Here is an 18,717-nt window from a genome sequence, read left to right as displayed (position 1 = left end):
CCCATTGAAAATGAATGGTGTTTCAGGAGAAAAACTTTCTCTCTCCATCAATTTTTTTAACCAAGTGACCAAACTTCAAGAAACTTCACTTGATGCCTCAGGCCAAGTCCCCGCACAGATCCATCCCCTCATCTGAGACCTGCACTCGTCTTTTCCTTGGTTTTCACGCATCTCTTTTTACCTCCATAGGCTTCCATTGATTTTTGGCCCCATTCAAATGAATGGAGTTTTGCTCAGTAACACTTCACCACACATCCACCAAACTTCATACGGCACCTCAGGCCAAATCACCATCACACGCATGATATCGGTTCTGACCCGCACTCGTCTTTGTCTTGCCTTTCATCCGTCCATTTTTTCTCCATTTTGCCGCTAATCAGTGGAAGCTTGACTGAGTCATTCCTCCCTTCCCCCATAGGTGATGATGCATTTGGCAAGGATCTGCTCATTTGAGACTTTGACAGCAAATCAACTTCAACTCAATGGCCACTTTATTAGGAATACTTACACACACACACAATAGCAATTAGCATATAAGCATTCACGTGTTACCATGCTAGCTGTTAGCATGTTACCCATTACGATATCATGCCTGCTGTTAGCTCGCGAGTTCTTAGCATGTTCACCATTAGCATGTTGTCATGAGAGCTGTTAACATGTCAGGATTAGCATGGTAGCTGTTAGCGAGTTCTCCTGAGCATGTTAGCATGCTAACTGTTAGCATGTTAGCATGTCACCCTCAGCGTGTTAGCATGCTAAAAGTTAACATACTAGCCATTAGCATGTTAGCCTGTTAGCTGTTAGCATGATAGCTGTCAGCATATTAGCCTTAAAGTGTTAGAATTTTAACAAATAGCATGTTAATCATTAGCATGTTAGAATGCTAGCTGTTAGTATGTTATCTATTAGCATGTTATCTATTAGCATGTTAACATGCTAGCTTTTAACATGTTAGTATGCTGTTAGCATGTTAGTATGCTAACTGTTAGCATGCTAGTTGTTAGCATGTTGGCATGCTAGCTTTTAGCATGTTAGCATGATAGCTGTTCTGCTACAGCTCAGCAAGCACACTTTGCATTTTCTCTGCAGAAATGCAGTCTAGTTTCAATTGTTGCCCATGTGGAGAGAGCATATGGCTCCACATGTAGCCGCCTGGAAAAAAAGCACTGCACTCAGCCTCTTTTGTCACAGCATTCTGCCATTTTTGTGCGAGTGCTCCAAGTGCATCCAGTTGAAAATTTCTGAACTTTTCAGAAAGGCATTGGTGGTGCCACTGCCACTCATTTTCAGGCAACCAATCATATTGTCATTTCTTTTCAAGCAACCAATCATATAGAAGTTAGAGTGTTGATGACATATTTCAAAATACTGATGCCATAGAAAGAACATCAAGTGCTTTTTTGATGAAGCACTTTCATGAAGTGCTCCCAAGTGCCCTAATAGTGCTTTTCTGCCAGAAAAAAACCCTCTATTTGCCCCTTTCACATATCCCACAATCCACCGTGCGGTTGGGATCTTCCGGTGGCCAGGCCCAGGCTGCTGATCACGGTACAAAAACCAATATTGGGCTATATAATCAGTTTTGATGTTCAAATATCGGATGCAAGCTGAAATGTGATGTTATTAGATTGCTTTTATATGCCTAGTTACCGGTTCCTTGGTATTTTTCATCAGCACAGAAGCTTTTAATCGGTCTTAAAAGCCTTTTCACTTTCACTCTCTGCATTGTTTGCATGAAATACATGGTCCAACTACTCAGCACTATAACTCTGGCCAACAACACTAACAGTGTACATTTACACTGATGACAAATTGTAAACATGCAATCATTTCGAGCAGTATTAAGGCCACACCAATTTGATTAGTTGGTTCTCGGAATCACCGCTTGAAGAAAATGCAAAATGAAAAAAAAAAAATCGAAATCAAACTTCCACCAACAGACAAACATCGTGGCTGATGATTCAAAATACTGAAGACTGCAGGTTGAGGTCACGTGACATTGAAAACCAATCAAATCGCCCCTTTCACTTTAGATAAAGACTTGTGGAAGAAACATGCCTGTGGAGGGGAATCCTGCAAAGCCTGTGTTTGTGATTGTTAGGATATTCAGCGAACAGAAGCGTAAAATCTTTGACAGGTGTGTCGAAATTCAAGAGGGGGAAAACTTTCCACAGTTGTACTCAAGATGCCGTGAGCTTGTTACCCTGCGATGTGCCAACTTGGACAACAACTCTGTGGAGGTGGGTTTGATTTATATATTTCATTGATTGATTGATGTGAGGGGCAAACAAAAAATTATTCGACGTATTTAGCCATCAAAAGTAGCCTACTCCTGGTCAAATATTTTTTTCTGTGCATTGTAGATGTTCAATTGACTGTAATTCAATCATTTATTTAGCCTATCTGTTTACTGGTTTGCCTGTATTGTTTGGTCTATTTCCACCGCTAATTTTACCATCAGAGCATTCTTTTAATTTTATTTTTATTTCGCTCGCTCGCTTCATATTTTTCCTGAAAAAATCCGAGAACCAACTAATTAAATTGGTGTGGCCTAATCTTGAAAAAAAATCTGTGAGACCATGTAAACCTGTAATAATATTTGAACATCCGATATTTGAACATCAAAACTGATTATAGAACCCAATATTGGTTTTTGTATCATCAGCAGCAGCCTGGGCCTGGCCACCAGAAATTCCCAACCGCGCAGTAGATTGTGGGATATGTGTAAAGGGCAAATATGGAAACATGCCCTAAAGATACAGTACATGTTCCAAGATATTGGCCAGCAATCAAGGCTTTAACGTCATATTCAATGCTTAATAATATTTATTATTACACATACGGGCCACGTTTTCCATAGAATAAAAACATGTATTCTATTCTCTTCCAGTGGGTTTATTGATGGCATGCAATATTGTTATTGTATCACTTATCCTCCGTGTATTACAGTACGCCACTCTCCCCAATGGAGAATGAGCGTGCAATACTGTTATAATATCGCACATTGTCAAGACAACATGATGCCACATTTCAGAGCTCATGTGAAGATCCAATGACAAAACTTTTCTGCTGCGCATGCGCACAATCATTTCTTTGTCGGCCAGGAAAGAGAGAGAAGACGGGGTTAATTCAGTGCTCGGTTTAAGCACTAAATAAATAAATTGAAAACTGAAACTAAAGACACGCTGAACACCTGAAAGGCTACCAAAACTTCATTATATATTCTTCACGAATATTTACAAGAGAAAAACATACCAATGGACATCGAAAAACTGGAAAAGAGACACATCGGAAACGTAAAACTTCCGCGCTAGCAAGTGACTGTGACAGTTTGTAAACAAACATGACCGCGAGGTTTGCTACATTAAAAGCGGAAGATTTAAAGAGACCGACGTGCTGAACACCAGAAAGGCTACCAAAACTTCACTGGATATTCTTTACGCATATTTACAAGAAAAAAACATACCAACAGACATCGAAAAACTGGAAGAGAGACACGTCGGAGATGCAAAACTTCCGCACTAGCAAGTGACCGTGACACAGTTTGTACAAATGGCCGCAAGGTTTGCTTCATTAAAAGCAGAAGATTTAAAGAGACTGACATGCCGAACACCCGAAGGCTACCAAAACTTCACTGGATATTCTTTATGCATATTTACAAGAGAAAAACATACCAACAGACATCGAAAAACTGGAAGAGAGCAATAGCAGAACTATTGTCAAAGTTCTACTTGGAGGTGAGGAAAAGTGACGGAGACTTTTACAAGAGGACTTCACTCGTGGACTTCACTCAGCAAAGCCCTGTTGTTTTGAACAACTGCAAAGTAACAATTAACTACTACCAAAAGTAACTTTGAACTTGAACTGTCAACCTGTATACAGCTTGTATATAAGTTGGGTTGTTCATTCTCATCTCATTATCTCTAGCCGCTTTATCCTGTTCTACAGGGTCGCAGGCAAGCTGGAGCCTATCCCAGCTGACTACGGCGGGGTACGCCCTGGACAAGTCGCCAGGTCATCACAGGGCTGACACATAGACACAGACAACCATTCACGCTCACATTCACACCTACGGTCAATTTAGAGTCACCAGTTAACCTAACCTGCATGTCTTTGGACTGTGGGGGAAACCGGAGCACCCGGAGGAAACCCACGCGGACACGGGGAGAACATGCAAACTCCACACAGAAAGGCCCTCGCCAGCCACGGGGCTCAAACCCGAACCTTCTTGTCGTGAGGCGACAGCGCTAACCACTACACCACCGTGCCGCCCAAGTTGGGTTGTTATTCAGGCTTTTTGGATTTGTACCATTTTTATTGTTAGAACTTTGTACATTGGAGTCACAGAACATTGAATTACATTTGATCAGAATCAGTATTGAATACTGGTAAGTTACCCCCCTGTTAACTTTTTGTAAAATCTATAATTGTTCCACTGAATGTGTATGTATAATAATAATAATAATAATAATAATAATAATAATAATAATGATGATGGCTGGGTTTTTCCATCCATCTTCTACCGCTTATCCGGATCCGGGTCGCGGGGGTAGCAGCCTAAGCAGAGCAGCCCAGACTTCCCTCTCCCCGGCTACCTCCACCAGCTCTTCCGGGGGAATACCGAGGCATTCCCAGGCCAGCTGAGAGATGTAATCTCTCCAGCATGTCCTGGGTCTGCCCCGGGGTCTCCTCCCGGTGGGGCATGCCCAGAAAACCTCCCTTGGGAGGCGTCCAGGGGGCATCCTAACAAGGTGCCCAAACCACCTCAACTGACTACTTTCGATGTGGAGGAGCAGTGGTTCTACTCAGAGTCTCTCCCGAATGACCAAGCTTCTCACCCTGTCTCTAAGGGAGAGTCTAGCCACCCTGCGGAGAAAACTCGTTTCTACCGCTTGTATCCGCGATCTCATTCTTTCGGTCACTACCCATAGCTCGTGACCATAGGTGAGAGTGGGAACGTAAATGGACCAGTAAATTGAGAGCTTTGCCTTTTGGCTCAGCTCTCTCTTTACCACAACAGACCGGTTTAGCGTCTGCATCACTGCTGACACTGCCCCGATCCTTCTGTCCAACTCCCGCTCCCCCTTACCCTCACTCGTGAACAAAACCCCGAGATACTTAAACTCCTCCACTTTAGGTAGCAACTCCCCCCTGACCTGGAGTAGGCACGCCACCTGTTTCCGGCTGAGCGCCATGGGCACGGACTTGGAAGTGCTGATCCTCATCCCAGCCGCTTCGCACTCGGCTGCAAACCATCCCAGCGCATGCTGTAAGTCACAGATTGATGAAGCCAACAGGACCACATCATCCGCAAAAAGCAGAGACGTGATCCTGATGCCACCAAACCAGACACCCTCCGCCCCTTGGCTGTGCCTAGAAATTCTGTCCATAAAAGTTATAAACAGAACCGGTGACAAAGGACAGCCTTGGCGGAGTCTGTGGTATATCAGATATATTCCATTCAGCTACTCGTCTTCGACTCGTTCAATATCATGCTAGATGAATGGAATATATCTGATATACCACTCAAATCTAGCCATTATTATTTAAATATGCGCTAACATTTTTTTTGATGATCTTTCAGCAGTGGATCCAGAGGACTGGGGTTCAGAAACCGTGCTCTATGTCTGAGCAACATTATAATGCTGCAGCAGCATACAGTTCATTTCGGTCCACTAATTTGATCGGTCAAGAGGCATTCCGAGAGTGCCTATATTTAGTAGCATAACCACACTGGTTATAACTGTTTCATTGTTTGTATCACGTTTTGTTCACCACATAATATTCCACTGGAAATGGTGAACAATACATTTTTCATGAATATAATTTTTGACTTAAAATATGAAAGCTCGTCAGATGAAGTTGAAAAGGAAGAAGGGATGCCAATTTCACTCGAAGCTTCTTTAATAAGAATGTACAAATGAATGTGAGCTAGCAAGCCAGTGAGCCAATGTGCTATAAAGTTAGTGTGGATTCTTCAGGATTCGTTTCAGATAGCAGAGAAAACTAAGAACATTTGGCCATATTGTGTCTGAAATGTCAGTTACTTAATATTAATTTCTTGTTCATAGAACACTTGAATAAAAGCAACATCGCATTATAATTAGTGTTGCACCGATACCATTTTTTTGGCCCCGATACCGATACCTATACCTGGCTGTGCAGTACCGGCCGATACCGATACCATACCGATACCACTCCGTTTGAAATGTGCATATATATATATATATATATATATATATATATACTGTGTATATATATATATATATATATATATATATATATATATATATATATATATATATATGAAGAGCTGCATACTTGGCTGCTCCAGATGTCAGTTGAAAAGCTTATGGCCACTGCCTTCTCCAGCTTTCTTAAAACATGCTCCGTTACTTTATTTTTTAGTGCAGGGATAGTCGTCTCCGTGATGTATTTGCGACTCGGGACCTTATACTTATGGCCCTTTTCCACTACCCTTTTTCAGCTCGCTTCAGCTCACTTCAGCCCGACACGGCTCGCGTTTCGACTACCAAAAACCAGCACGACTCAGCTCGCTTCAGCCCTGCTTAGCCCCTAAAACTCGCACCGTTTTGGAGTGGGGCTGAAGCGAGCCAAAGCGAGCCGAGTGAGGCTGGGGGTGTGAGCAGACACTCCCCTGTGCACTGATTGGTGAGGAGGAGTGTCCTCACATGCCCACACACGCCCCGCGAGCGCGCTGGGATCTGTAAACACCGTAAACCCGGAAGGAGAAGAATTACGAATTACGAGAATTATGAAGCCTTATGCGCCTCGCCTCATCTATACGCTCTTGCCAGTATCTGTTGGCGTTGTCGGTGACAACAAGCCACAGCACCAAGACCAGCAACACTAACGACTCCATGTCCTCCATGTTTATTGTTTACTATCCGGGTCGTGAGACTACCGCTGAAAAGATCACTGAATCAGTGACATACAGAGCATCGTGGACGAGTTCGCGGAGCGCAAGGCTCGCCGTATGCCCTTCAAATAATGCGCCCAGTAGGCTATTGATGTTTTATTATGAGCCATGTACAGTATGTCGCCTAATGCTTTTTTGTTTGAGTTACATGTTCGTTTGAAGGACTTAATGTACAAAATAACATAGTTGCACCCCGTAGTGTTGAAATTGGTAAACACAGTGCATTCAGTGAGGTTTGCACCGCCCTCCTTTTATTTCTGACTCTTCCTGTCACTGTTGCAACCTCTGAGCGCTCATTCGTATGCCCTTCAAATAATGTGCGCAGTATAGGCTATTTTTTTTTTATTATGAGCCATGTACAGTATCCTAATGTTTTTTGTTTCTGAGTTACATGTTCGTTTGAAGGACTTGATGTACTAAATAACATATAGTTGCACCCGGTAGTGTTGAAATTGGTAAACACCGCAGTTGCGGACATTTTGTAGCCTAAAATGATGTTATGATAAGCTTTAATAAAGGGCCCGGTCATTTGCCCCGCCCCCGGCCCGGCTCTGACTTGTTCCGCCACTGTCACTGATGTCACTGTTTGCGCTGCTTAACGACATCACGTGACGTCCACCCACTTTCGCTAACTCCACCCAATGTGTCCACCCACTTCCAGCCAACACGGTTCAGCGCGGTTGTAGTCGAAATGCAACTCCAACAGCCCCGCTCAGCTCGACTCAGCACGGCACGGCTCAGCCGCGTTTGTAGTGGAAAAGCGGCAATAGGTACTGCGTGAGCCATAAAAAGCCGGAATCCCACGCTTTCAACAAAGGCAAGGGGCAGGTTACAAAGAACAGTCATTTCGGTGATTTTTTCGGACATCTGTCTTGCTGCTTCACTCTTCTCGTCCCACTGCTCCTTCCTACGAAGTGAACTGACCAGGGTTTGTTGCTGCGGTCCATCCCCCTTTCTCTTGCTAGCAGTTGCTGCAACCTCAAACTCTTTGTGTTCGTTCACATGTTTCGTCTTCAAATGTTTTATCAGGTTCGAGGTATTGAAACTGGCCGATTTAACTCCACCTCTCGAAACTTTCAGGCCGCAAATCTTGCATGTAGCCATTGTACTCGCCGGAGTTTCTATGCTGAAATATATCCAGACCGCCGACATTTTCTTCTCGTGGTTTGTTTTTCCTCCGCATGAAAAAGCTGCCCCTGTATTGGTTAAGAGCGGCTATTGGCCCGCTCTCATTGGTCTGGAGCAGGTCAATAGCAATAGCTGCTTGGCGTGCTTGGCAGGCATGCACAGTGATCACGTGTGATCACACAACACAGAGTGTAGTGAATGTCGGGAGAGAGAAGGCTGCGTTCAAGTGTCATACTAGCATCGGTAAATGGTATCGGCGCCCTATTTCTTGCTACTCGCCAATACCGATACCACCATTTTAGTGCCAGATCGGGGCCCCGCCCGATACTGGTATCGGTATCGGTGCGACACTAATTATAATCATGCTCTGATAGTAAATAACTGCACGGCTGTAATTCAGTGTAGGCATGAGCCCGCATTGTTTAAACAGATATCCTGACTCATCTCTCTACTCGGAATGCAAACAAATAAAAATGTTAACATCAAAATGAACCTTTTCTCTGGATTCATAGTATTAACAACAAGCTAAAACTCATCTCATTATCTCTAGCCGCTTTATCCTGTTCTACAGGGTCGCAGGCAAGCTGGAGCCTATCCCAGCTGACTACGGGTGAAAGGCGGGGTACACCCTGGACAAGTCGCCAGGTCATCACAGGGCTGACACATAGACACAGACAACCATTCACACTCACATTCACACCTACGGTCAATTTAGAGTCACCAGTTAACCTAACCTGCATGTCTTTGGACTGTGGGGGAAACCGGAGCACCCGGAGGAAACCCACGCGGACACGGGGACAACATGCAAACTCCGCACAGAAAGGCCCTCGCTGGCCACGGGGCTCGAACCCGGACCTTCTTGCTGTGAGGCGACAGCGCTAACCACTACACCACCATGCCGCCAAGCTAAAACTCAGATGAACTAATATAAGGATGAACTAAGGCAGCCTTCTGAGACTTTAAGTATGTTCTTGCACTCTGGGCACTCCAGACTTATAAAAACCTACACGTGTCCAGTCTCATGGGCCACGACGAAGGCAGAGGAGAAGCCGTCTTCATGGTTGAGGGTGCAGCTGCGAACTGGATGGCACATCCCAGTGACAGGAGCATAGCCTGGGATTAGAGGGAAAGAAAAAGAATGAGAGTTAGGCTAATCAGTCAAAACATATATGGGTTCACTTGGTACATGTTGTCATGGCTCATCTTATAATTGGGTTCTGAGTGGTGAGGGTTATTATGATATGTCTATTCATATCTGAATTAAAATCCAGGGAATAGCTGGAATGTACTTTAAGAGCTGGCTATGGATAATAACATCACCATGTCTCACTGTGAACAGAGAACATCCATTCTATCCAGCCATTATCCATAACTGCTTATCCCGTGCAGGGTCGCAGGCGAGCTGGAGCCTATCCCAGCTGACTATGGGTGAAAGGCGGGGTACACCCTGGACAAGTCGCCAGGTCATCACAGGGCTGACACATAGACACAGACAACCATTCACACTCACATTCACACCTACGCTCAATTTAGAGTCACCAGTTAACCTAACCTGCATGTCTTTGGACTGTGGGGGAAACCGGAGCACCCGGAGGAAACCCACGCGGACACGGGGAGAACATGCAAACTCCGCACAGAAAGGCCCTCACCGGCCGCTGGGCTCGAACCCAGAACCTTCTTGCTATGAGGCGACAATGCTAACCACTACAACACTGTACCACCTTAACAGAGAACATGTTTACTTGAATAAGTAACCAGGATATACAACATTATACAATGGCAGATAATACACATTAATGCAAAACTGTTCATTAGTTCAATATAGTTCAAAATATAAAGATGGTTGCATAAATATTCACCCCTGTTGTTGTGATATCCATAAATAAAAAGCCAAACCTGAATGGAAGTAAACGATGCGTGTCGTAGCTAACTATCTGCTGGAGCAGAAAACCTGACGTTCTTTACCGAGACCCTGCAGTCCAGCCAGGACGCTTTTTCGATGGAATAAAAACATGTGTTCTATTCCCTTATAGTGTGTTTCATTCATTTGGTTTGATAGCATGCAATATTGTTAGCATATCGCTTATCCTACGTGTATTACGTCAGTCTACCCAATGGAGAATGAGCGTTGAATATGGTTTATGATATTGCATGGTTGTCAAGACAACATGACGTCACATGTCGGAGATGTAAAACTTCGACACTAGCGAGCGACTGTGACAATTTGTAAACAAACACGGCCGCCAGGTTTGCGTCATTAAAAGCGGAAGATTTTGAGAGAATTTTGAAAGACAAAGATGCATCGAACACTGTATAATGGCTTTTTTCATGGTATATTAGATATATTCCATTCAGCTAGCACGATACTGAATATCATGCTGGCTGAATGGAATATATCTGATATACACTACCGTTCAAAAGTTTGGGGTCACCCAGACAATTTTGTGTTTTCCATGAAAAGTCACACTTTTATTTCCCACCATAAGTTGTAAAATGAATAGAAAATATAGTCAAGACGTTTTTCTGGCCATTTTGAGCATTTAATCGACCCCACAAATGTGATGCTCCAGAAACTCAATCTGCTCAAAGGAAGGTCAGTTTTATAGCTTCTCTAAAGAGCTCAACTGTTTTCAGCTGTGCTAACATGATTGTACAAGGGTTTTCTAATCATCCATTAGCCTTCTGAGGCAATGAGCAAACACATTGTACCATTAGAACACTGGAGTGATAGTTGCTGGAAATGGGCCTCTATACACCTATGGAGATATTGCACCAAAAACCAGACATTTGCAGCTAGAATAGTCATTTACCACATTAGCAATGTATAGAGTGGATTTCTGATTAGTTTAAAGCAGGGCTTTGAACCGGTTCAAGGAACGAAAACGAAAACCGGGAACTTTTTCTATTTCACATGGAACAGAAACGAAACCAGAAACTTTATTATTTTTTATGTTCCGGAACAGAAACGCTTATTAAAAATAATGGTAACCGGTTAATACCGGTTTTTATTTCATTCCTCAAAGTTTCCGTAGCCTACAAATAAAAAAGTCATTCTTCTCCTGCACAAGTTTCTATGACCCGCTGGGGTTCACTTCCTGTGTGACGTTCGCTGACTGAATGGAGAGAGCGGGAGGGTGGACTACTATCACGTCTCCACATCTTAAATAAGAGGTAAATATTGCAGTCTATCGTTATTCAAAAACGTCAATTTCAAACACGATATCAATATATTTGTCCACGTTAATGAGAGGCTCGCGAACATTAAATGACGTTAACCTCTGTTAGCCTATCAATGCATACAGGGCTTTCCACTAAGGCTCATACTAGCCAGCCATGACAAACAAGTAGCCAGCCGGGGGGGGGTGTTAAACACAAAATAAACTCCGCCGAGTGCGCGCGTGCACACACTACTGCCTCCGCCGAGTGCGCGCACGCGCACACCGCATGTCGGGGCCGCGGATCAGCGAAGTCGGCGGGGAATTTGTGGTTATTATCTGTACAAACAGCGCAAATCACAACTTAAATGAGTGCGGTTCAGTTTTACATTGTCAGTCTGTTAGATAAACATTTAATTTTATTAAAATCAAAAATTAATATTTAGAACCTGTGGGCTACAAAAATAATAGTCATTAAAGTAGCCGGCTGGACTTAATTGTGTGCCGGCTGTATGGCCGGCAGCCGGCGCTTGTGGAAAGCCCTGTATAGGGCCTGACTAGCCTTTGGTAACACACTAAACGAATTATCTTTCATTTTTGGCACTTTTTCTGTTTGTGTAGATGGGAAGACATACTGAGAATCCAAATCGCCAACATTTGAAATAATAATAATTGTTTTGAATTATTTCTTGTCTTATTTAATGAAGGTTGTAATAGAATTAGCCTACATTTGGCTTAAGCTGGATGAGACAGAGACATAATTTTATAGCCATTTGTTAAACAGCTGACAGGGAACGTAATTAACCGTTACAGGAACGAAATTTTTTTGTTCTAACCGGTTCGGGAACGTCTATTTAATGGTGGAACCCAAAACCGGAAACGTTAAAATTCCGTTTCTGTTCGGAACGAACCGATAGGAAAAAAATTCTGGTTCAAAGCCCTGGTTTAAAGTGATCTTCATTGAAAAGAACAATGCTTTTCTTTCAAAAATAAGGACATTTCAAAGTGACCCCAAACTTTTGAACGGTAGTGTATCTGATATACCACGGAAAAAAGCCAATATTACTTAAATATTTAACCCATTATTTGAAAAAAAAAAGTTCAAAAAAACAATCAACAATTCTAAATTCGATGATGAGTTTATCAAATGTCTTCCGAAACAAGTGCTGCTTTCCTTACAAAACCAGTGTTTCTTTCCGATAATAAAAAGACATCAGAAAATGATTTGAAAGCCTGGAAAAAGAATAAAACACTATCCATTAGAGATAAATCTCAGAAGGTTAGCTCCGTGTTGACTCCGTGATGAGGACACTCCGAGTCGTGTCACATTCTGAGAATTTCATCATTGTAAGTTTAGCAACCTAATAAACCATGAAACAATACACCAAAAATGATTCATTGCAGGTTGATGTCTCTCTAATACAACAATCAGTGCAGGAAACACTGCTCATAAAATGCTCTTTAACTGTATAACTCATCTGTGTCAGTGTAGAGGAGCACTTTAGCATTTTGGACCTCAGTTCATTAAAGTCAGGTCCTTTGAACGTTTGAGGGACATACAGAGTAATTTAAATTCACAGTGTCGTGCCATGGTTTCATTAAAGCACTGAAGAAATGTTTCATGTAACTGAACAGGCCTGATTTTCCTAAAAGCATCAAAGCAAAAAGATCATCATTAAATGGTAGAGCAAGCAGCACAATGAATGCTGTCTCTCCTAGTTAAGATACTCTTAGCGTTAAGAGGCTTTTGGGAAACCGACCCCTGAATTGATGTTTGTGCATTCATTTATGTCGGAAAAAATGAAAAGGTAAAACGCAGTGACCATCACAAAGAGGGCTGAATGAAGCACAGTGAAAAATGTGACAAAGAAAAAATTCAATTAAGGGAAAAAAAGAGAGATGAAAAAGGGCATTCTCTGGTATGTAAATGAAAGACGGTGAATTATTATGCTGGATATTTTAATCATTCAGAATGGCGAAAATTTAAACATATCATCAGCTCGTGATGGGTGATAAAATGATCCTGACGTGCATCTAGATATATTTTTTATTGATAATGATGACATTCATTGTCCTTTAAAATGTTATTCCAACCCAAGTTCACCCATGAAATGCAATGTGAGGCAGGAAATGGTCATGAATATAATTTACTAAAAAATAATAATAATTAGCCATAACATAATTAGGCTCTGAAGCTAATTAAACTAACATGGGCACTATCAAGCAAACTATCCATCCATCCATCCATCCATTATCCGTAACCACTGATCCTGTTCTACAGGGTCGCAGGCAAGCTGGAGCCTATCCCAGCTGACTACGGGCGAAAGGCGGGGTACACCCTGGACAAGTCGCCAGGTCATCACAGGGCTGACACATAGACACAGACAACCATTCACACTCACATTCACACCTACGGTCAATTTAGAGTCACCAGTTAACCTAACCTGCATGTCTTTGGACTGTGGGGGAAACCGGAGCACCCGGAGGAAACCCACGCGGGCACGGGGAGAACATGCAAACTCCACACAGAAAGGCCCTCGTCGGCCACGGGGCTCGAACCCAGGACCTTCTTGCCGTGAGGCGACAGCGCTAACCACGACATCACCGTGCCGCCCCAAGCAAACTAACATTAGGTTAAATATTAGCTTGTATAAAACAGTAGCCAAGTTTGCTGAAGGGTTAGCTGACATCAGGTGAACTATTATACATTAGCCTAATCATACTGATAATATTCCATATATTCTCAGAGATTTTAGACTGAAGGGTAAATTTTAGATTTTACAATTCATAAATATATAGAGAGGATATTACACAGTTGCGCAAAGGTTTATCTTCGAGTCGTTAATGTATATATCACGAGTGAATGACGTGATAAACTTCATATCTTCAAGCCAACATATGATTTTCTTTTTATTATACAGACACATTCACAAACAAAAAGTACCCAAATTTATCGAAACAATTCATTAATTTCCTCACGAGTGACATCAGGATTGGTTCTCCATGTCCCGGATGCAGCTTGTATGAAAAATACGATTGATGCATTTCCCGCTATTATATGGCATGAGCTACTTCGGGTAAAATCGTGCGCTCTGACTGATTCCTTGGTGGGCAGAATTTTCCCATAATGCCCATGGGTGATTACGGACTTTCTTTTCAGGATGCTGGCTTTCAATGTTGCAAAAAACAAACAAAAACAAAAGATTCATTGGAAATCGAAACAAAATCAAAAATGGCCGAAACACAAAAGACAAACACGAGTCACCAAGTTATTCAAGAAATGAGCAATGAAGAGAATTCAGACACCGCTAACCGCGAACTGAACTTCAGTTTTCAAACCGCTAGTCATTTATTCTGCATGCATGACTCAACTATGTTACAAATATGACGTGACTGAAAGCAGTGTTACGCCTCATTATAATGACCATCTATTTAATCTTAGAAATAAAAAAAAGCCAAATAATAACCTCCTTATTAACCTCGCTTGCTCAGTCAATAAGTAGTTGGGTGATTCTCATGAAGCTGCAGTGAACATGTCCAGGACGCATTTTCCAAAATCAATACTTAATTCACATAAACTCTGATATTTTGTGTAAAGAAAATAGGGAGCACTGTATGGACAAATGGTTTTCATCATCATATAAACTAATTTTTATATCAATTAAACAAAAAATCTATGGAAATTCTCATTACCGTTATGTGTCCGTATCCCTTTTTTAATGTTTACTTTAAATCATATAAAAATTCCTAATTATATAAAAAAAAATACAGTGTAAAGTTATTTTAAAACATCTATATTTATGCATAATATTAATATTTTTTGTGTTGAACAAAAAAAGGTACTTGATTTTAAACAAAATAACTGTGTCCGCACCAAATGTTTCTCATTACCGTTTCATGATTTCACCCCCCTATAAAAAGTACACCGTGCCTTTAAATTGATCAGCTATCCCATGATGCATCCCTTCAGATACAAGATTCAAAATGGAGACAAGGTCAGTTGCTCACTCTTCTCTTACTTTGTGATATTTATGTTAATGTTGCTAAATCTGTCCTCAGTGACACTGTCTATTATCATTACCGTTATGGTTTAATACTCATTACTTTTAAAAATAAAAAAAATATATTATGATTATTATCACAATATAAGGCTTTAACATGTGGCAAAGTTATAGGTTGCTAGCATGCTAGCATTTCAGGTTATTTGTGAAATTAGCCAAGAGTATCTCATTACCGTTACTCAATATTCTCATTACCATGCACTGTGAGGGCAATAAATAAATGTCAAAAAAATATAAAGTAATTGTCATGGACTGTGCTGTTCATTTAATGGGATATTTTGTGGAAATATGAAATAAATTGTCAAAAAATGTTTTTAATTCATGATCTAGCTTCATCATTTACTGTAACGGTGATGAGAATTATTCTGGATCATGTAAGCCTCAAATAAGAATAAAATTCCATTAAAATATTTTTCCATTAAAAAAAGATCAACATAGTAAAGTTCACACACTATTTTTGGCTCTCAACTTGAAAAAATACTGAAATGAGGTGAAAAACTTTATGTTAATGTGAAGGTCTTCATGAGAATCACCCAGTTAGTAATACACTCATGTCCATATATAAGGTTCTTGAAAGTAGCCCCTGTTTACCTTCATGATGCTTTGCACACAACTGGCATTATCTTAACCAGCTTCATGAGGTCGTCACCTGGAATGCTTTTCAATTAACAGGTGCCTCGTCAAAAGTTAATTTGTGCAATTTCTTGCCTTCTTACTGCGTTTGAGATCAAACAGTAAATAATAATAAAAATACAGTAAATAGCCCTATTCCACAGCTGTACTGTAGTAATCTATATTATTCTATCTACAGTACATTCACTGGATATGAGCAATCGTGCACTCTGATTGGCTACTCTACTACTAGGATATCAGCTCATACACTGTGAGTAAAGAGAAACAAAATGGCGGAGCCGAACCAACCAACCAAGGACGAAATAAAAACTCTCCTCGAAAACAAAACCCCAAAATACAAAAAAAAGCAACAAAATATGGAGTAAAGTATTGGATGCTAATCTTTTTTTATTTTTCAAGAATTATTATTATTATTATTATTATTATGGCATTTTTCACAAATTGCTACTGTCATTTGTTTACATTCTAAGCGGAAATTATTTTGTCAGATGTTTTGTATAACGTTTTTATTTATCGGACTTACAAAAAATAAAAATGCTCCGTTTCTCAAAATCCAGTGAATGTGGATAGAATAAAACAGTTCTTCCATTCAATCTCATCGTACACGGCTTATAGCCGACTCAGCGCTATGTGCCTCGACGGCTATCAGCTCACGTACGACTCGATTTCGCAGAACAACTGTTTATTATGTCAAGAACGGCTCAACTAAGTGAAGAGAAACGACACCCATCATTATTTTAAGACACGAGGTGACTTTTAATCAATAAAAATAAAGAAAAAACATTGAATTTGAAGGTGTGTCCAAACTGTTGACTGGTACTGTAGATCTGTAATAATAATGCAATAAATACCTGCAATAATACCTGCAATAAATGTACAGGTAGATGGTGTTGATATTGAAAGAGCTTCTAATAATACATTTCTTGGGGTAATAAGTAATAGATGATAGAATTAATTGGAAATCACATATAAAATACATACTAATGAAACTATCAAGAAGCATATCTGTGTTGAGTAAAGCTAAGCACGTCCTGGACTATAATTCACTCCGCATTCTTTACTGTTCCCTGGTTTTACCGTACTTAAATTACTGCTCAGTGGTGTGGGGAAATACGTATAAATGTTCACTTCATGCGATAACTATACTTCAAAAAAGAGCTATAAGAATAATTCATAGTGCTGGTTACCGAGATCATACTAATTCACTATTCTTAAATTCAAAATGTTTAAAATTCAGGGATATTATAGAATATAAAACTGCCTTAGTAATGTACAAAGTAAGGAATTATAAAGTACCAAGGAATATCCAAATAATGTTCTCGGATAGAGAGGGGGGCTATAATTTTAGGGGGAAATTGAAATTTAAAATTCGCAGTGCTGGGACAACGTTAAAAATGTTCAGTATCTCTATTTGTGGAGTAAAGCTATGGAACAGTTTGAATGTGGAGCTCAGGAAATGTACAACTATAAACCAGTTCAAAAAAGGTATAAGGAACAGATCTTTACGAGGTATAGGGAGGAGGAATTACAATAACATGCTATTGATAATATGTGTATATACGTGGGTATGAGTACATACGGATATATTACAACCCCCTGGCAAAAAGTATGGAATCACCAGTCTTGGATGAGCACTCATTCACACGTTTTATTCTATAGAACAAACTGAGATCACAAACATGATACAATAATAAAGTCATTCCAAAGTGCAACTTCTTGGCCTTCAGAAACACTAAAAGAAATGAAGAAAAAGCATTGTGGAAGTCAGTAAATGTTATTTTTATAGACCAAGCACAGGGAAAAAAAAATATGGAATCACTCAATTCTGAGTAAAAAAATATGGAATCATGAAAAACAGACAAACAAAAGAACATTCAAAACACAATCACTGGTACTTAGTTGCACCACCTCTGGCTTTTATAACGGCTTGCAGTCTCTTAGGCATGGACTTGAGTGACAAACAGTATTCTTCATCAATCTGGTGCCAACTCTCTTTGATTGCAGTTGCCAGATCAGCTTTGCAGGCCGGAGCCTTGTCGTGGACCATTTTTTTCAATTTCCACCACAAGTTTTCTATTGGGTTGAGATCTGGACTATTTGCAGGCCATGACATTGACTGGATGTGTCTTTCACCAAGGAATGCTTTCACAGTTTTTGCTCTATGGCACGATGCATTGTCATCTTGGAAAATTATTTCATCATCCCCAAACATCTTTTCAATTGAAGGGATAAGAAAACTGTCCAAAATGTCAATGTAAACCTGTGCATTTATTGAAGAAGTAACCACAGCCATCTCCCCAGTGCCTTTGCCTGACACGCAGCCCCATATCATCAAGGATTGTGGAAATTTGGATGTTTTCTTCAGGCAGTCCTCTTCATAAATCTCACTGGAACGGCACCAAACAAAAGTTCCAGCATCATCACCTTGTCCAATGCAGATTCGTGATTCATCACTGAAGATAACTTTCATCCAGTCATCCACAGTCCATGATTGCTTCTCCTTAGCCCATTGTAGTCTTGTTCTTTTCTGTTTAGGTGTCAATGATGGTTTTCTTTTAGCTTTCCTATATGAAAATCCCATTTCCTTTAGGCGATTTCTCACGGTTCGGTCACATACTTGTACATTGACTCCAGCTTCCTCCCATTTATGCTTCATTTGTTTTGTTGTACTTTTCGGTTTTCAAGACATATGGCCTTAAAGTTTTTTGTCTTGATGCTTTGATGTCTTCCTTGGTCTACCAGTACGCTTGGCTTTGAAAACCTTCCCATGCTGTTTGTACTTGGTCCATATCTTAGATAC

General features: G+C 40.8%; 1 protein-coding gene across 2 annotated transcripts in view; it reads right to left on the bottom strand.

Annotated features, from left to right (window-relative positions):
* The window catches only part of adamts3 (ADAM metallopeptidase with thrombospondin type 1 motif, 3), a 221,884-nt gene that overhangs the window by 84,463 nt on the left and 118,704 nt on the right, over window positions 1-18,717 (bottom strand). For both annotated transcript variants that reach the window (XM_060907220.1, XM_060907219.1), the window contains one exon: window positions 9,076-9,181. In XM_060907220.1, coding sequence (XP_060763203.1) covers window positions 9,076-9,181 — 106 coding nt within the window. The remainder of the gene's footprint in view (window positions 1-9,075; window positions 9,182-18,717) is intronic.

The sequence above is a fragment of the Neoarius graeffei genome, chromosome 24 (genome assembly GCF_027579695.1).
Source record: "Neoarius graeffei isolate fNeoGra1 chromosome 24, fNeoGra1.pri, whole genome shotgun sequence".
NCBI lineage: Eukaryota > Metazoa > Chordata > Actinopteri > Siluriformes > Ariidae > Neoarius > Neoarius graeffei.
This window is presented reverse-complemented; position numbering and strand designations above follow the sequence as displayed.